General features: G+C 39.1%; 2 protein-coding genes and 1 long non-coding RNA gene across 7 annotated transcripts in view; all 3 read right to left on the reverse strand.

The window, feature by feature from the left end:
- Positions 1-322: 322 nt before the first annotated feature.
- LOC131315547 (uncharacterized) lies at positions 323-4,053 on the reverse strand. 3 transcript variants are annotated; one of them, XR_009196811.1, is made up of 7 exons: positions 3,744-4,053; positions 3,457-3,589; positions 3,308-3,341; positions 2,487-2,590; positions 1,772-1,877; positions 883-1,003; positions 407-771 (listed from the first exon to the last, which is right to left on the reverse strand). It is a non-coding gene; the product is annotated as an uncharacterized LOC131315547 (long non-coding RNA). The 3 variants fall into 3 exon arrangements; XR_009196812.1 differs by lacking the exon at positions 2,487-2,590 and having other exon boundaries at positions 323-718; positions 3,744-4,046; XR_009196810.1 differs by lacking the exons at positions 407-771; positions 2,487-2,590 and having other exon boundaries at positions 791-1,003; positions 3,744-4,042.
- Positions 4,054-6,352: 2,299 nt separating this feature from the next.
- The window catches only part of LOC131315521 (uncharacterized), a 36,757-nt gene continuing 22,952 nt past the window's right edge, over positions 6,353-20,157 (reverse strand). Inside the window, exons 3-5 of one of the 3 annotated variants that reach the window (XM_058344627.1) lie at positions 19,119-19,613; positions 18,057-18,127; positions 17,831-17,965 (exon numbers count right to left, since the gene is read on the reverse strand). In XM_058344627.1, the coding sequence (XP_058200610.1) occupies positions 18,090-18,127; positions 19,119-19,613 (533 nt within the window). In that variant the 3' untranslated portion in view covers positions 17,831-17,965; positions 18,057-18,089. Of the gene's footprint in view, positions 7,264-17,323; positions 17,966-18,056; positions 18,128-19,118; positions 19,614-20,157 lie in introns of those variants that run through there. The other 2 variants (XM_058344626.1, XM_058344625.1) reach the window with 2 other exon arrangements.
- On the reverse strand, positions 8,447-11,230 carry LOC131315536 (uncharacterized). The gene is made up of 2 exons (XM_058344646.1): positions 9,521-11,230; positions 8,447-8,631 (listed from the first exon to the last, which is right to left on the reverse strand). Exon 1 carries the CDS (start codon positions 10,736-10,738, stop codon positions 9,824-9,826), a length of 915 nt encoding a protein of 304 aa, XP_058200629.1. The 5' UTR covers positions 10,739-11,230; the 3' UTR covers positions 8,447-8,631; positions 9,521-9,823.

The raw sequence follows: 20,157 nt of genomic DNA on the forward strand, positions 1-20,157 counted from the left end.
GGTAATTTAAATTTTTGATGTAGCACTCGAAAAACTCCATGAGAGGTATGACGAAGACGAGCATGCCACACATCTTGATTCGTCTTTTCACCACTAGGTGCATGCCGACGTGCACAGCACGTCATTCATGCCCGTTGTATAGATGCGTTTTGGATTTCGTTTAAGTTATGGCTGTTGTTGATCATAGCAAAGGTTATATGGATAAGCTTGATCAAGTGTATGATCAAAAGTTGGTAGTTGTAGAAGTTACGGCCTAGATAAGCTTTTGCACTAAAAAAAAGGTTTCAAGTTATTCAGCTACTTGCATGACTTTGGCTATAGGATTTTTTAAACAATTGCCAAAGGATTAGACATAGCAAAAGGTAGAGTTTATTCTAATTAGACATAGCAAAAGCTCTTAGTGTGTCAGTTGTTTATGCCTGTCGAGGAGAGCGATGTTGAATGTTTGTGGAATTGTACAAGTATTTGAGTCTAGTAAATGTAAGTGAAATCAACTATCAAAAAATATAGAGACAACAAAACTGGAATGTTTGAATGATAGGCTTCAAGGTTCCCCGCGGTGCGCCATAAAGGTTGATCTTATGAAGGCGTTTCACTTAGTCAGCTTGGATTTCATCATGGACATTCTCATAGCCAACAATACTCCTACCCACTTCATTAGGTTACGGGGTTCAGAACACAATGATGAGCCCCCCACACAATGTTGATCTTCTAGACTCTAAGTATACAAATAATAAAGTCAGAAACCAGAAGCACTCCTTGAAACATAGGCTGCTACAAAACACGTAAATTAGTTATTGAATAACCAAACATTGTTACATGGTACTTCTCCACTTGTCTCAGTCTTTGACCAATCTAAGTGCATAGATTAGAGGAGCTTACCTGATAGTATTTGAGAAACTTGTCCCTCTTCTTCTTGGAAATTGGGGGTGAGAAGATCTCAGTCCATGTCAAATGGTATTGGGTCAAGGTTTACACCTTTTATCAACTCAAAATCTTTTAGCTGCAAAGAGAGCAATATAAGTTAGGGACACAAAAATTTCATATAGCTATTTGATTTCACCCCGCTACTCAACTTTCAATACGAAGTATAATTGTTGTGTGTACAAGAACTTAACATGTTAAGAGAGCGAAAGGAACCTTCTTTTCTTTTCCAGTCTTAGTAAGGTCTTCAAGAATGAATGTTTTTGCCTTGGTATTCTCACAAAAGGTTCTGAAATTTGCAGTCACTCCATTCTTTTCACCCCAGTGTACCAAAAAATTGCCTTGGTACACATAGCAGTGCTCACAATGAAATCAGGTTGTTGAGGTAGTCGAAAGAGCTCAAAAAAAACACCTAATGCAGCAGTTTAGCTCTAAACAACAACACGAAAATAACTTCTGAGTACAAGATTGCGAATAGCTATTTTTCCAATGCCAGTATCTTATTAAAGCTCAGAAACGCAAGCGCAATAGATCAAACACCAATGTCGATAAAAATGGCATTACTTTGAGAAGAAGAAAGTCTAAAGTTTAATGTGAGCTCTTTGATGTTTGCCCTTCGCAGTTATGACAATAAATGAAAACAAAGTAAACATGGACATTTCGAACGACGATTCTAGGACATCCCATAACCGTAAGGGATATATAAAACACTGAACTCTTCAATTTCCTTTTCTCATCTGATCTTTTATAGGATTCTAAAAGCATAAAAATGGAAAATAAATAAAGTAAGAGCTTTGGGCTGAAAAGTGGACAAAAAATACCTACAAATGAGTGAAAGGACTCTTACCAATATAAATGCCCTCTTTTGTCTCATTCCGATTTTCTCATTCCTTCATTGGGTTGGTTGGGAAGTATGGGCTCGCTAGACACGTATTTAACCCATGTATATGGATCTGCATTCCCATGGCAAGATCAACAACATTAGATTTCAACACTACCATTGCATTCTCCATATTCTGACAACAAAATCAAACAGAGTATATAGGCATTATTAGTTTGTGTTTCTTTCAGATTAAAAAACAAAGCAAAAAAAAATTGTTTTTGCTTATACAGGATGTTTTACCCTAGACTCTCAGTCCATTTCAATTTAAAACAGAACTATCACACACAGAAAACCTTCTCTCCACCATTTTAGTCAGTTTAAAAGAAAGGATTGGGTTTTCACATGATCATGTTTGATGAGTTAGAAAGGAAAGCATCAGAGATAAGAATGGGAATGACCTTTCTTTTTTGACATTTGAATTTACTGAGCAATCTCGTTCTTTCTTAGAGACCAACAAGTTTGTTTCTCACCAATTCCCACAATTTCCATTGTAAAACAATACCGGCTGAATTAAAAAGTTCCCTTTCCCCCCTCCCTCACCCTTTCCCACCAAACATTAGTCAATAACAAACATTACGATGGGGCATGCATTGCATATGATTTGGGATTTTCTTTTTTCATTGAGTCAGCTTTTTTTAATATTTGTACAACAATGAAAACGAGAAAGGGGCAAATATACCGTGGGTGCGAGAATAAGCGTGAGACTCATGAGTGCACGGAGGCGTAATGTAAACAAAACATTCTTCCATCCATACACATCCTTTGGCTAAATCGCGTACAAAACTGAAATAAATTCCAATGCCCATTTCAATATCGTCCATTTCAAAGAAATATTCAAAATCATCTTAGAAACTCAAAATGACTCTTCCATAGAACTATCAAAGCAACACTACATAGGCTCAAATTAATTTATATATTGTGAATATGTTCTATCACCCATGTCCGAAATATACTCACATGGTATTCAAGTCCATTGCGCTTGGTGCAGGTACTTAAAATCTAGCATAGATAGTGTCAAAATCTAGCTAGGAAGCATAGGCTCCAATAACTACAAACTTTATTGATTACAAAAGGTTTGATTTTTTCCCCAAACAAACAAAGCTCTACAAAAAATCAAAAGGAAACGGTGAAAAGAAAACGGCAAGAATTCAATTGGTTTTCCCAATTACCGAGAATTATCAAAGAAAATTGCTTCCAAAAATTCTTTGCAAGTGTAGTAAAATTCAAGATGCTGCTTCTAACCAGATAATCAATCATATACAATATAGTTGTTTAGTACCAAGGCGAGAGTCAGATTTCTAAGCGTGTCAACAAACTATTTTAAGACGACACAGGAAATTGACCAAAAAATCTGGAAAAGAAAACGATGAACCAACATGCATCGCCAATAACAAGTTGAAAATTAACCTAACAATGAACACTAACAACAGACTAACCTAAAAACCCAATCTTGCTGAAAGAAAACATTCACGCAAATACGAAATTCTTTTGGAAACTTACCAACAATTTCAGGACTTGCAAATCTGCTAAATTGCTGAAAAAGATAGGAAAAATAAAACAACAAATCACCTATAGTGCAGTAAAGTAGCAAAAATCAAAGATGTATACTCTAGTAATGAACGGGGGACCAAACCATAAACTAAACTCACCACTTGTTCTGAGCAACCAACTCCTCCCATAACAAGTTCGTGCAATTAACCCTAGAAACCATGGTAGCCCCGTTGGTATCCTATGGTAAATTCGTCAACAAAATCGCGAGTCCATCAATGCATGTATCGCGACCTGCACATAAAAACATCCCGTCGGTCAATGCAAAATTTTCAACCAAAATTAAGACACTATCACTAAAAAATCTCCCAAGCAATATTTTCAGGTAGAAAGCCCCTACATGGAGCATAAGCACATTCACCAAAAATCAATGCAATTTGAAACCCACCTACATGCAATTCAAATTCCGCGTTGAAATACAAGTCCAGGGGAAGAGTCGTGCAACCTTCTCATCGCGATTTGATGTTTCCATTCCCGAAATCTCTCAAACTCAACGTCCCTTATCTTCTCCGATTCACGGAGTACTGGCGTGATGGCGATGAGGATTTCGTTCTAGGGAGAGAGAGAGAGGGAGAGGGAGCAATGGCGTGGTGGTGTGATTCGGTTCAGAGAGAGAGAATGGGAAAGTAAAGTTGAAGGGCTATACCTGGCTGGACACAATGAAGCCACGTACTCCATGCTTAGGCCCAACAAACAAACATGTAGCCCAGAAATCCAAGAAGTGAAATTATGATTTCGCCCAATAAAAAAACCAACAACAAGCCAAAACCACAAAGGGCAAAATCGTCCACTGAGAGTGGCGAGCGAAAGTGTTTCTTATTTAGGAGGAGGAGGACATAGAAGACTAAACGACCAGAAATAGATGGATTGGCATGGATATGATATAAGCCGGCGGAGCTACTGCCACGGAGAAGAATCTGCCCAGTCTTGTTGTCCTTCACACGAAAACCATTAGAATCCATCTCAAAATAACAGTTATTATCGTGAGAAAAACGTCGAATGGATAAGAGATTTTTTCTAATGGCAGGTACACACAAAACTCCATTTAGCGACAAAGATTTGGCAGGAGTACGTAGAACAGCTTGCCCAATATGAGAAATAGGCAATTGTGATCCATTACCAATTACAATAGAATCAGTACCTGAATATGGTTCAGCATTTGAGAGATTAGAAGTGGATGAGGTCATGTGATGTGTTGCTCCAGAATCCAAGCACCAATTTGGATTAGAAAGATCAGAAGCCGACAAGGTTCCACTTGTTGTAGACTCGGCCGCGTAAGCAAAGTTCCCACGGTCGGGGCAAACTTTTGCAATATGACCTTGCTGGTTACAGATTTGGCAAAGTGGAGAGAAATGGAATGGAGGGCGATAAGTTGGAGTAGGTAGAAGTGTAGGACGATTATCAAGTGTGAGAGGTGTAGAAGGTGGATGCCGATTATCTCCAGAGTGATACCTGTTGCCCCCTCTTCCACTACGCCCCCCACGACCTCGGTTATTATTATGGTGGAAATTTTGGTGCGGTTGGTTATTGTTATGGTGGAAATTTTGGTGCGGCTGGTTATTGTTATGACGGGAATTTTGGACCAGCTTATGGGTAGAAGACGGTTGATTTTGGGGAAGGCGAGTAGCAGCAAGGGCGGCTCCAGTGGATAAAGATAGAGATGTCATCCTTTTAAGAAGGTGTTCCTCTTGAAGAAGAAGATCATAGAAGTCGTCAAAGGTATTTGTGGGGCGAAGATGGAGAGACGAGATGAACTCCTTGTATTCACCACCAAGAGCATCAATGATATAGTCAATAAGTTCAGAATCTGAGATGGGTGATCCTGCCGCAGCAAGAGAGTCAGCGATAGATTTGGCTTGTAGTAGGAAATCTCCAATAGGTTTCTCCGCATCCATCTTTAAATTGCGGATTCGATCACGGAGAGTACGGATATGAATTTTGGATAGAGGAGAAAGCCTTTTTTCCAGAAGGGTCCACGCTTCATAAGCCGTTGAGCAAGAGAGGAGCAGCGTTTGAATCGAGGGTGAAGACGTGGCTTTGATCCAACTAAGAACGAGTTTGTCCTTAGAGTACGCTGGATTTACAGAACCACCTTCAAGTCTCTTGAGAGGAGTAGTTGTTTGGCTAGAAACAACATCCTTGAGATCATGTAAATCCAATATATCCTCAAACTGTGAACGCCAGCACAAATAGTTATTTCGGTCCATTTGAGTGTTGAAGTGATGAGAGATGTTGAAGGAGATAGGGAGAGAGAGGTTATTAGAGGAGGAGGCAGTAGATGATTTGGAAGCTGGAGTTAACTCGCTAGTCATGATTGATCGTCACGAGCTCTGATACCATGAACGAGAAAACAAGGTAAAAGAAATGAAAGACCCCCGTTGTGGGTACTCTGTACATTAGTCTATATATAGTTGATTACATGAGCTAATTACAAGGAATGAATATCACTAATTGGTACAAATTGTGGAGCAAATTATGGGAAATGATTGGGGGAATCATGGGACTATGATTGAGGGAATCATAGGATTATGATTGACTTCCTTTAGATTCGTGGAGGTGGCTAAGTTTGATTATTTCAATGTGAGCTCTTTTTTTTAGCAAACGTTGCTAATCTTAGCAATTTTTTGGTTTTGATTACTCCACTACGGATGCTCTTAGATGCTTTCCCTATCGAACAAAAACGAAAATACTACATTCTCACATGACTTTTGGATCCCACACTAAGTGTTACTGTATGTGAGCGTGGAGAAGTCTATTACAAGACAAAGTATCCTTTATCATTGTTGTGCCCTCTCCCTTACCATTCTTTAGCACGAACAAAGCTCAATAAAACTGAAAATTAAAAAACCAGTAACAGTATCACAATAACAACTCAAATACCAAGCAACTGAGAATCTCGAAATGCACTTTTGTGCAACGTATATGACAAAATACGCTTATGTAGATTGATTTTGAACCAAACATGTGATCTTAGGATAAACACTATAATTACAATAATTTACAAAAGAAAAGAGGGGCAATCCTTAACTAGCAAGATTCAAGTTAGTCAACGTAATTAAACGGACACTTTGATTCAATCGAACTGGTTCCCAGCAGGCTGGAATTGGATTTGTTATCCTGTAAATCCTCATCTCAAGCTATTAAAACCAACTCGTTGACCTCATCTTTGTAAGACATACAATTTGAAGCACTAAATTTTGAGACGATAAACTATTGGAGAATTTCTAAATGCACTTCTCTGTGCAATAGATCTGGACTGTACAACCAACAACTTCTGCAGTAAACTATTCAGAGGGGTAAGTGCTAAAGCAATAAATTTTGAGGCGATAAACTATTGGAGAATTTCTAAATGCACTTCTCCTCTGCAATAGATCTGGACTGTACAACCAACAACTTCTACAGTAAACTATTCAGAGGGGTAAGTACTTAAGTACTGAGATTAAAGTTCGTTAACACGAAACTCATGAGCAACTTTGGGCTCAAGAAATACCTCAATCAAATGGGTGCCCAGCCGGCTAGAACTGGAGATATAATCCTCTATACATCATCGCAAGCTATTAAAGTCAAGCCATCGTCCTCATCTTTGTATTTGATATAATAAGTTCCAGCCTCGAGTGGCAGCCTTTTTTTCACTTGTTGTTTCAGCTCTACCTTTCGCCAAGGCCAAGACAGCTGAAACTTTATTCTTGCTTCTCCATACCTTGCCATTATAGTCACAATATTTGTAGCAATAGTAGCCGAGACTTGAGCAGAAGGCAGCAGCGTATCGGAATTCGATTGTGGGATTCGCTCTTGATCAACAACCGATTCGTTGGGGTGGGATTGGCTGATAAGCTTGCGTTCCTTGCGAGGTGGCCATCTCTCGATACCATACTCCCGACAGGCTCGCTTGAACGTAGATCGGCTAACTGCAAAAAATAGGAAGCGAGAAGCTCAAAATTCTTCTATGGAGTAGCTCCAACCTACGTCTACATTTTGCAGACTTCAACATCTAGTATTATTGGTAGTCTCTACCTTTTAAAGATTCAATCTTTCCTTTTCGAAAATCCCTTCTTGAAGGTATATGGGATATTAATATGATTTTCCAAGTAATTAATTACTACACTAGATCCAAAAAAGGAAGTAATTGCAATACTGTTCGAATGGACTTACTTTTTTTGATAGATTAGATGTACATAGACTAGGGTTATACACATTTCTCAAATACAATGGAGATTGAATATCCACTTTCAAGGGTGAACATGGCTTGTATTAGTTCAGTTTCGTGTTGAACTAAAAACCAAACCAAGTCGTGCAAATTGAATGTTTCAAGAATCATATTATATCCATGAAAATGACGAACCAGACCAATTCTAACCATTTGACTATGATTCGGTTCCAGTTTTGAACCACTGTTATCTTTAAGTTTAGTTTTTGTACGTACGAGTTATTTATACCACTTACAAATCGCATCAGATGCTCAACACAAAACCCTTTTTAAAACGAGCTCCAGTAAAAGCCACCAAAAATTACTAAAATTCAGCATATATCCTCTATGAATTGAGCATATTTTTAAATATGAATGTATCCAATTTTTAGTTGAGTCTTCAAATATGGAAATTGAAATCAAGGTCTTCATTTTGATGCTCCCATACAGAATATGGTTGGAGAGAGATAGACCTTGAAATGTTGAGTTTTTGAGCATGTTTCTAAAGAGTGTTCCCACAAAGTTAATGTATCCATTTTTTTTTTTTTTTGAGTCTTGAAGCTCCCACACAGAGCATGGTTGGAGCATGTTTGACTCTGTAAAGTTTTGCTACAGTTTTTTAATGAAAAGTCTATCCAGTTTGAAATAACAAGCAAAGATATTACCAACAAAATTAAGATTTTCATTTCTTGAAGAAGTGTACTTATGCGTACCTTTGAGATGCTTTGCAGCATCTATAAGAAGCATTTCCTTAGTTTGTAAGATATCTTCGAGAGGAATTTCAATTCTAACTCCAGTGGATTTCTTGTTTCTTCTCTCTCTTCTTGGGGTCATTTTCATCCTTTTCCCTTTTCCCAAGTACCTGGAGTTTAAATGGCCATCTTCCGTTTCCTTTCCCCTGTTCGCTCACTCCCCATTCCAACTGCCTCAACTCCATTGCCAAAATCCTCATCTAGGTTCTCTTGTCGAGCTGTCGGCAAAAACAACGGTGGCACAATTTCCTTTACAACAGCACTATTGATGTCAATAGTAGCCGCTAAGGCTTGATCAGAAGGCACAGTATCAGGATTCAGTTGTGTGGATCGGCTAACTGCAATATGTAAGAAATCAAAAAGCTCAATATCCTTCTACCAAAGCAACTTCAACCCACATTTCCAATTTCAAGAGCTACAAAAAATGTTCAACAAAAAAATTGAATTCAGAGCATATCATCATTCACGTTCACTAACCACAGTTCTCATTTTTTTTTTTCCATTTCCCTTTGTTAATGACTGTGTCCAGGACTTTGTGGCGAGTCCGTGACTCATTTCACGGTTGAGTAAAGCCACTTTCCCACTTATACCAGGTAAATTCAGAGCCTAACACCTGGGGGAAGCAATCTCAAGGGGGAGTAAAGAACAGAAATACCAACTTTCCTTCTCCATTTCTAAGAGTCGTTTATTTATTTCTCGAACTCAACTTTCCTTCTAAAATGTCAAGATTTAGTTTCTCTATCTTATCCTTGCAGAATGTATCGATCTCCTAATAATATTGTCAACACATTTTCAACAGTAGCGATCTTATGCACACAGGGTTGGTGTGCACTTCCTTTCTCATTTTTTGTGTGTAGTTTTGCGTTTGGTCTACCAATATAGAAACTAAAATTGAGGTCTCCGAATTCGAGCTCCCATACCGAGCATGATCGGAGTCGGAAGTTTTTATGAGAAGAGTCTATCTACGTGAAGAAGTGCGGATATGGCGCAGTGGTGAAGCTGTCCCATTGTATGAAGGTCATGAGTTCGATTTCCAGAAATGGTAAAGAGTTCGACTTATGCTGGAGTTTGGGTACGGGTACGCCCATCTAGTTTATCTAGTAAGAAAAAAACAAGAACAAAATTGAGATTTTATTTCTTGGTACCCTGTATATATGCATACCGTTTAGGTTCATTGCAGCATATCCTTAGTTTGTGGGATGCCTTCCAAAGGAATTGCAATTCTACCTCCAGTAGTTTTCTTGCTGCCTCTTTCTCCTTCTGGAGTTTTTGCCGTCTTTTTCCTTTTTCCCAACCACCCAGAACTCAATTGAACATTTTCCTTTTCACCCTTTTCCCTTTCACCTCCCCCTGTTCCCACATCCCCAATTCCAACTTCATCATCTACCGTGGCCTCACTCAAAGACAGCAGGATCTGCTGCAGCGTCCCCCGTGTCAGATCCGACAACGAGAGCACCCACTGCTGCAGCAGCGGCTCCTGCATGTGGCTCGGCAGCGACAATATCCACTTCTGCTGCTTCTTCACCTGCGTTAGCCCATGCAGCTCCAGGACCTGCAGCAGCTACAGTTCCAGTAAGCTAAACACCAGCGGTTGGTGTAGCTCCTGCAGCAGCCCTGCAGATGCATCAGTGGCAACCGCAGCAGCATCGGTGCCAGCAGCTGCAGCAGCCCCTGCAGATGCATCAGTGGCAACCGCAGCAGCATCGGCGCTAGCAGCAAGTTCATCCACTGAGGCTGCTGTTTCAGCAGCTGGAAAAAACCGTACGGGCCAAGGATGTCCTCCTGCTGTTCTATTTGTGGCGGAATTTCCATTGGTTGGCTAACCATTGAATTGGACGAGGGTAGAACAGGCCGTGGTGGTGACAATGTACGGGGTAGAACAGGCCGTGGTGGTGACAATGCACGGATATGCAAGGGCGATGGAGGGAAATTGAAGAAGATGGTCTCGTCGAAATCTTCAATAGCCTCATCCGATATTCCATTGTTACTGGGCGCACCCGGCGCAGCCATCGACCCAGTTACCAATTCCGACGAATAGGTCACGTCGAAATGTTCGATAGCCTCGTCTGATATTCCACCATTACTGGGCGCAGCCATTGACCCATTTACCAATTCCGACAAATAGGTCACGTCCAAATGTTCGATAGCCTCGTCCGATATTCCACCGTTACTGGGCGCAGCCATTGACCCATTAACCAATTCCGACAAATCGGTCACGTCGGATTGTTCGGTTGCCTCGTCCGATATTCCACCGTTACTGGGCGCAGCCATGGACCCATTTACCAATTCCGACAAATAGGTCACGTCGTAATGTTCGGTAGCCTCGTCCGATATTCCACCGCTACTGGACGCAGCCATCGACCCATTTACGAATTCCGACGAATATGTCACTTCGAAATGTTCTGTAGCCTCGTCTGATATTCCACCGTTACTGGGCGTAGCCATCGACCCAGTTACCAATTCCAACAAATAGGGTTCGAGAGAATATGTTATCGCCCCAATCAAAAGACAAAACAAGAGATTAGAAAAGAATAAAAACACGAGATCGAGAGAATATTTGGCCCAAATCTAAAGAAGAAACAAGTGATTTAAAAAAGCTGGAATTTGTTGCAAAACCCAACTAAAAGGGCAAAAATTGGCAACGCAGATCCTAATTGAACCAATTCTTTGAATATGGGTTAGAATCCTAATAGGCCTCTAAAAAGATCAATGGATCGATCTCGAGAGAGAGAGAAACAAAGATGATGATAGGGTTTGAATCCTAAGCGGCTTTGATGAGGAAACGAACGACAGACTCCAGGTGGTGAAGTAGTACACTTTGTCAACAAACTCTAGACCCTTACAGCCGCTTTTATATATAGTCTCGTGAATTTCCCAAAGGATTCATAAAGTCGGAGCAAATGAGTACAAGCCAAAAAGGCTGAGTTCAAACAGTTACTTGATTGAAGGGGAACTTAATTAGCCATCCTTTTTATCCTACTTATTTAGGTGTTCATCCTAATGTGTTTAAATACTTATCTTTCCATCCTCAAATTCAATTAAATCCTAAACTACCCTTTCTTTCTCCTAATTTTTCAAATCTCTCTTTTTTCTTAATCTTTTCTAATTATCTCAATTCTCTCTCCTCTTTCAAATATTTCTCCCACCTAATCTTTTGAATTTTTTCTCTCATATTTTCAATCCCCTAAAATCTAAAAAGAAAATACGACTCTTACAAAAACGAATGTGTAAGCCAAAAAACATGGCAAAACGTGATCAATTCACAAAACATGGCAAAACCCGATCGAGATAGATGAACAAAACAAGATCAATTAAACAACACGACAAAATCAGAAAACATGACAAGTTTCGAGAAGTGTAGATTTCGATCGAGGTAGATGAACAAAACATGATCAAATAAAAAATATGACAAAAATCAAAAAACATGACAAATTTTGAGAAGTGTAGATTTCAATCGAGATAGATGAACAAAATATTATCAATTCACAAACATGACAAAAATCAAACATAATACTTATGGGGCCAACTTGACTGCCATTTAGAACACTGCCTTCCTGTATCACAATTATGCCCACATACACGTGTATGATTTTTGAAAAAGAGCCATAAGTATTTGAGGTTTATACGAGATTCCTGGACGACGACCCGTGGACGGGCGAAACAACGAATCGGTGGAGAAGAACCCGGCTAACCCCATAGTGCTTGACCCATAAAATATTGACGTAAGGAGAAGAACTGGTGATGACTCGGTAGACAAACTCACCGACGACTTGGCACTGATCGCAGTAAATGGATCTAGATCTGGCCACGTCCTCCTCGACAATATCGAGGCACACCAGCGCCAATGAAGCATTAGGGGCCTTCCGCCGTCAAATTGCCGACGCAAAAAAGGATTTGCCACGTTAGCAAGTGAAGGGCGGATGTTGACGTCGACGGGGCGGCGATGCTTGAGGGGAGGGGGAGTGGGTTCGGGATCCACAAAGGGGGTGGGTTTGAATTGGGTTCGGGATCAACAGAGGGAGGTGAGTTTGAAATTGGATTGTGCCTAATCTCTAAAATTGTGGAGATGGTAACCGTATATATCAGTGTTATTAATAAATATACATATATATATATATTTATATTTATATATAAGGGTATAATAGGACAAGAATACATTTTAAGGATGAAAACTTAAGTATTCAAACCTATATGGATGGACACCTAAATAAGTCTCTCATATAGGATGCCTATTTAATTTCTTTTTGATTGAATTCTTCTTAGCGTGTAAGGAAACGATGGAAATTACTCTGTGCTTTAGGCTAGAGACGAATCAATAATTTCAAATTATTTGGTACAAAATTAATAAATATCAAAAAAATTTAAATAGGGACAAAACAATAACTTTCAGAAAAAATTAAGGGGATGAGGCAGTGTTTTTCCTAGCATTGTCAATGCCAGTCACTAAAATAGAGAGGAATCCGGCTTCTTTGCAGTCACTGCAGAGAAGGGCGTGCGATTCTATCTGAACCGTTCATCTTGAAAATCAATGATTCAGATTTATTGAATTTATTACAGGTCATAATCGTTTATCACCGGTCATAAATTGAAAACAAATCTGAACCCTTAAAAACTTCATCCGACGGTTGTGATCACTTAAATTGCACATCTACAGTCCAATTTTGACCGCAGACAAGCCATATTCAATAGACCCACATCTCTATTTTTTATCTTTATTTAATTTTAAAAAATGCACACAGAGACTTTCACGGTTCATTGTCACTCGAATCACAAATTCCCATTTTCATATCTAAATTAAAATTCCCTCCAAAGATTCCCCCCAATATCTTCCCTCCAACCACTTATCCTAAATATACTATTTTTAAAAACTTATTTCTTTAATCTTAAGACTTATGTCAACGAAATCATCTGTATCTTCCCAATGGTATAATTTTAAGAAATTTGAATAACTAATGTGAAAGTTATCCCCACTTTACACAAATATAAAAATAATAATAAAAAAAAAAGTCCAAGACCCTCGGCATGTGTGTTGGGGTGTTAGAAGGGGACAAGAGAGAAAGGGAGATAAAGGAGGGAGATGTGTTTGTTAGGGGGAAACAAAGGGGAGAGCTTATGTTTATGGAGGGGCCTTAGGCCCTTAGCTAATTCCACCCCACCTTAGAATAAGCTTATATGGGTGGGGGAAAGACTATATTTGACCCTTAAATCTTTTTTTTATACCCAACATAATTATTTAATGAGGACAATTAAGTAAATTTATACATCATCCACTCCTATCCACCCATCAATAAAAGAGAGTACTACTTAAACCCCGCATAAGCTAATCCTCCATCTTAGCTAATCTCACTAATAACATATACATCTCTATAACCTTGTTCTTTTTGTTCATCAAAAACCTTATCCATCCGACAAATGGGCCCTTATATCACCCCTTTTAGTGATGGGTTTGGTGTGAAAAGAATTAATTGAGGATTCACCCCACTTTTCTACTACTACTTTTCATTTTTCAAAACACATAAACATGAAAATATCACAAGTGAAAGTACTAACCTGTGCGATAGAGAGTAATGTAAGGAAATGTCTTAAGCCTAATTAATATTCCTCTCCTCATGAAAATACGTACATCTAGAGTATACTAGCCATAAGATTCAATCCGAACGCTTACAAGTTTTTCTCATCCTTGATCCGATGTCCATGATCAATAGAAGATTTGAACGAATTATGAACCGAATAGCCCATAACTAAAGAAAAATATTACTACTCCTATATAAGATTATCCCAAGGCACTTGCTCTCATTCAATTTGGGATATAATCTCTAGAACTCTCTTCCTCTATGTTTCACGTTCTCCACCTTACCACAAACACCAATATATAGACGTAATTGAATTAATTCTCCTTAATAGTAATAATATCAAATAATAAATACACTATTCACTTTTTTGTTGTCCTTTTTGCCTGAAGAACGATTTTCTTGACTTGAATTCGCACCACAACAGACACTAGCAGAATTTCAACCCCAATTTCGCGCACGTTTTGGTAGTCGAGAGATGGTGGAAATGGGTGAAATTGGGGTTAGGCATATACCCTATTCTATCTCTTGAAGGGACCCAGAAGATTGCTAGACATGCCCTCAATCCGGTACAAATCCTACCCGTAAAACCACTGACCGAAAAAAGAAGATTGGTAGACATCTCCTTATCTGACCAGAAAAGGAAGTAAGAAAACTTGTACTGGTTTCTGCAGAGAGAGAGAGTTTTACTACCAAACCAAGACAAGAGGAAATCCTAGTCAATTACATCAAGCGTACCCATACCCAGCTAACTAGCTAGGGAGGGAAGCACAACAGGAAGCAAACAACTTTATACTTACAAAGAAAGAACTAAGAACCCTGGTACTAAGATTCCAGGTTCTAACAAAAAGCCTATATTATAGCAGCGTTAGGCTTCAAATTCCACCACGAACAGAGGCATGCTCTGACCTCTTCGATGATCACAGCTCCCAGAGCAGAGGCACCCAAAATGCAACCCTTGAAACAGCCTCTTATTTCATTCCTTCCATATATAGTAAATAGTTGTAGCCATTGGTAGTTAGTGCACTCTGTGGGAACATGACTCAGTGGATCTGTGAGAGCAAACCCAATCTACCCCTCCTCGTGGGTGCTTGTCCTCTTCTTATGGGCCAGTCGGTTGCTTTTTGTCTAACTAATGCAGCAAGGGATAAATAAACAAAGTGTGGAAGGGGCTTCTTCATGATCGTTCTTCAGCTGATACCAACTTCAGTAGATCGCTCCCACCCTTCTTCCTAGTAACCCGCTGACTGGCTCACCTGGCGGAGTAGAAGAATTTCATTCTACCATAGCTGCAAAACAAAGGGCTCTATCCTTAGGACTCTTTCTTGTGAACTAGGGTCAAATAAATAGATGAATCGCCCTTTCATGTATTGAGAGGTCATCCCAGGTGCCTCAAACCATTTGGTTGTAGGAATCAAAGGTCCTGCTAGTGTGATAATGATAATAAAGGCTGCAAGCTCCGTCCTGCTATTATGGTCTCGGTTGAGACTGAAGAGGAGTTTCATCAGCAGCAGCAGGGTCAAGCCATGGGTATGCTTTACTGACTTGAGTCCTTCCTTAGCTTAACGACTGGAATCATCTAAAGGAAAATTCGTGCAAAGCTTAACACATTTGAGTTGCCTTTGATTTTAAGTTAAGGCCCAGACAAGAAGAGGAGAGCTGGAACCCCAATTCATCTTGTATGCATATATTATATAGTAGTATCATAAAAGTTATATATTATGTATGTCCAGAGGCAAAGTAATAGGTAGGGATGACTGGATTACTCATTGGACCGGATCAAGTTTTTACCACCCTTCATATACCCGCTCTTCCTTACCTATTTCACATAGAGCATTGGATTGGTCACGGACCTAGATGGTGAGAGACAACAGAAGGCCCTCGCCCCCTTCGGTTCTTGTGTTCACTAGCCTCTGGCTAAAGAAGAATTAGAACATCAGATGATAAAGCTACATTTGAAGACAATAAAGCTATAAATTGGCATATTGTCTTGAAAGATCGTAACTTTGTTGCTTCTTAAAGTCAACTAAGTCAGGGCGCAACGGATGTGAGTCTTCACCGACTGAGAACTATCACGCTGAAAAGTCCTTTCCCGAGTAGAATGAATAGCTGCTGCACAGAGAACTGTGAACAGGAATAGCCATCCCCCACGAACCAAGTATAAGCAGTCAGAACAAGAAATATATACGAACCGAACCCTAGCTTGCAGTTTAAGGATATAGGATGGGGACATTATCCGAATTTCAACCCCAATTTTGCACACATTTTAAAGGTCGAGAGATGGTGGAAATGGGTGGAATCGGTGGTAGGGATATACCATATTGTCCAGCTTGAAGGGATCCACAAGATTGCTGGACAAGCGCTTCACTCTCCTATAATTTCAACTTTAAACAACTGATCAAAAGATCACCTTATCAGACCAAAAAAGAAGTAAGAAATTTTTAAAAAATTGTACTGGTTTGTGCAGATATAGTCATGATCCAAGTTTGATCCACTCACACCTCAAAACTAGAACCATGTCAACTTTCATTTTGCGCCATTTGATTACATCTGCTCACGACGCATCCCAGTCTCTCCACATTTCCTCCAGTAACTTCAATTATTTGAGGAGAAATAGTTTGAAGGGAAATTCTGTAGGACACACCCATAAAAGGATGTGGTTCCCAGCTTCCAAATGTGCCACCCCGAAAAAATTGACCTAAAGTACAACTGGATCATCTGCAAGCCCAACTGCTTTTGATGAGAATGATGAGGCAACCCCATCTTCTCAAACATTGTTTTGTCGCTTTGTCTCCTTCAATCCAGCCCTAACAAGTAGGGTAGGAACTACATACGGGCTCTAATTAACAATGGTTGGCAAAAGGATCACTCGTCTGTTGTCGTCTAATGGTACAAGGGGGAATGAATGAAACCAGATAGTTTATTACTCCATAGTTGATTTCGGATACATATTAGAAAACTGACTTTTTGTGTAGGATGGTATGACATGATTCCTTCTTACAATGATATAGACATGGTAGAAGAAAAAAATATTTAGCCGACCTAGAACCAGAACCAAAACCAGACAAAGGTGGTCCGTAATTTTCTTCTTCATTTGGGATATGCTATTTCTAGCATCTGGATAGTTGAAATTCAGTTCTATGGAGTGAAGTTTTTGCCAGATTCGTTTTAGTTAATGGTTTGAGTTTTGTTTACCTTCTTCTCATTAGGTTGTGGTCAGTGGTCCTTATGTCAGTGAGTGCTTTCCCACTCGAACAGGGTCGCAAATGCTCCATACTCACATAACATTTTGATCGCACATGACGTGTTTCAATGGGATCCATGAACTATGTGAGTGTGGATAATTCTATTACAAGACAAAGCATCTCTAGCATTGTTGTTCCGTCTCCCTTTCTCCGTTGCCGATCTTCATCACAAAAAAAACTGGAAAAATTCAAAAGCCATATATAATCGGAGAACACAGCCGACAACATACCTTGCGAAGCGCTACATTTAAAAGCAACTCAAAAACCAAGTTATTTTCTAGATGCACTTCTCATATCCAATAGATCTGGAAAACTAAACACTTAATACAGTGGAAAGCGAATACGAGGGGTAAATACTACACGCTTAATACAGTTGAAGAAAAATAAGTTGGTCAATGCGAGATTCATTAGCTACTTTGGCTGAAGAAATACCTCAATCAAATTGGTGGCCAGTAGGTTAGAACGGGAGATGTGATCCTGTAAATCCTCATCGCAACCTATCATAATATACTCATTGTCCTCATCTTTGTAGTTAATGTGATAATTTTCAGACTCGTCTCCCAGCCTCTTTTTCACTTGTTCTTTTAGCTCTACCATTCCCCATGGCCAAGACAGCTGAAACTTCATCGTAGCTGTACCAAATCTTGCCTTCACAATCACACTTTTTGTGCCAATAGTAGCTGAGACTTGATTAGAAGGCAGAAGCATATCAGAATTCAGTTGTGGGATTTGCTCTTTATCAACAACCGCGGGAGATTCGTTGGGGCAAGATTGACTAATAAGCTTGTGTTCCCCGCGAGGTGGCCATCTGGGGATATCATACTCTCGACAAGCTCGCTTCAGTGTGGATCGGCTAACTACAAAAATGAGGAATATTAAGTCAGTAATTCCACTCCACATCTCCATTTTGCAGACTTCAAAATTAAGTCACATCCAGTGCGTATCTACCTTTTAAAGATTCGATCCTTTCATTTTTGAAACTCAAATTCCCCTCTGAGAAATATATGGGATATTGATATCTGAAAAAAGTACTTATTACACTTATTTAATGGTACCGGTACCTATATTTTAGATACAATAGAAACACATAGACTAGGTTATACACGGTTCTCATGTAAATGGAGAATGAATCTCCATTTTGCAGGGGTGAACATTGCCGGTTAGTCCGTTCTGTGCTAAACTAGAAACCAAATCAATAGATACAAATCGAATATTTGGAAAACCCAAAAACCTATCCATCGTATCCATGATAGTAATGACGAACAGGACCAATTCAAACCATTTGACTATGATTTGGTTACAGTTTTGAACCATGGTTGGTTTCATCTTTGAGATATCATACTTACGAACCATTTATACCTCTAAAAATTGCATGAAATACTGGAAACAAAACCCTCTTTTAATTAAAAGTCACCATAACTTATACACAAATCAGCATGCGTTCTCAATCCACTAGGTATGTTTTTAAGGGAAAGAATATAATACGCACCCCTTATTTGGGTGTGTATCATATGCACCTCCAAAAATGTTATGAATTATAGAAAAAATGTTACGAATCATACTGCTAAAAAGTTATAAATCGTATAAAAGTTACAAGATACACCAATATGTTATGAATCATAATGAAAATGTTACGAATCGTGCTGCTGAAAGGTTATGAATTCTAGAACAAAAGTTACAAAACACACTAAAATGTTATGAATGAACCATAAAATAAGTGCATATGGTACACCTTTTTAAAGAATGTGAATTGTAGACTTTTCCTATTTTTAAAGAGTCTTCCGCTAAAGTTAATGTAACCATATTTGTGTTGGGTCTTCAAATATGGGAAAATTCAGGTCTCCATGCATGTTGATGCTCCCATACAGAGCATATATGGTTGTAGCATGTTTGGCTCTGAAAAGTTTTACTGGTAAGTTTTTGAAAGAAAAATCTATCTAGATGGAAATAACAATTAAGCAAAGATATTACCAACAAAATCGAGATTTTCATTCCTTGAAAAATGTGTACCTTTAAGATGCTTTGCAGCATCTTTAAGAGGCATTTCCTTAGTTTGTAAGATCTCTTCCAAAGACATTGCAATTCTAACTCCGCTATTTTCCTTGTTTCTTCTCTCTCCTCTTGGGGTCATTTCCTTCCTTTTCTCTTTTCCCAAATACCTGGAATTGGGCTGACCCTCTTCCATTTCACTTTGCCCTATTCCCCCACTCCCGATTCCAACTGCCTCAGCTTCAAAATTGCAAAAATCCTCATCTAGGCTCTCTTGTCGAGCTGTCGGCGAAAACGGTGGAGGCAGAATTTCTTTTATAACGACACTAGTGATTTTCTCAACAGGAGCCGCCAAGGCTTGATCAGAAGGCAAAGTATCAGAATTCAATTGTGGGATTCCCTCTTGATCAACAACCGCAGGAGTTTCGGTGGGGTGAGATTGAGTCATAAGCTTGCGAGGTGGCCATCTGGAGATACCATACTCCCGACAAGCATACTTCAGTGAAGATTGACTAACTACAATAAGGAAGAATTAAAAGCTCAATATTTATCCTACCAAATCAACTCGAACTCTCATTTCCAATTTCAATGTCGACAAAATAAATGTTTGAGTAAAAAAAGAAAAGAAATTGCATTCAGAGCATATCACCTTTCACTTGCATTAGCTACCACAATTCTTAATTCTTATGTCGTAGGGTTTGTATGCACTTCGTTTCTTCTTCTCTTTCTGGTATATTTTTGTGTTTTTCTCCAAATAAAACTTGTAAAATTGAGGTCTTCAACTGCGAACGGGACAGAGCATGATAGAAACTAAAAGCATTTTTGTTACTAGGTAAATTAATTAACAGTAATTGTACGTATTCTTCTGAGTTGTGTGTAAGTATTGACATAGGATTTCACTTAATTAAAAGCTAGCCGTTATAGTATTGAATGGGAGAGAGTACTCCTGTAAATTTACCGTATAATATATGAATATAATGCATATGCGTATCTATAATTTAATTTTCAATTTCTGGGAAAAATATTATTTGTTGATTAATGAAAAACTATATGTTGTAAA

This window comes from Rhododendron vialii, chromosome 2a (assembly GCF_030253575.1).
Source record: "Rhododendron vialii isolate Sample 1 chromosome 2a, ASM3025357v1".
Lineage (NCBI taxonomy): Eukaryota > Viridiplantae > Streptophyta > Magnoliopsida > Ericales > Ericaceae > Rhododendron > Rhododendron vialii.

Coding starts and splice junctions, on each gene's coding strand:
- LOC131315536 (XM_058344646.1), bottom strand. CDS start 10,738: ATGGCTACGCCCAGTAACGGTGGAATATCAGACGAGGCTACAGAACAT.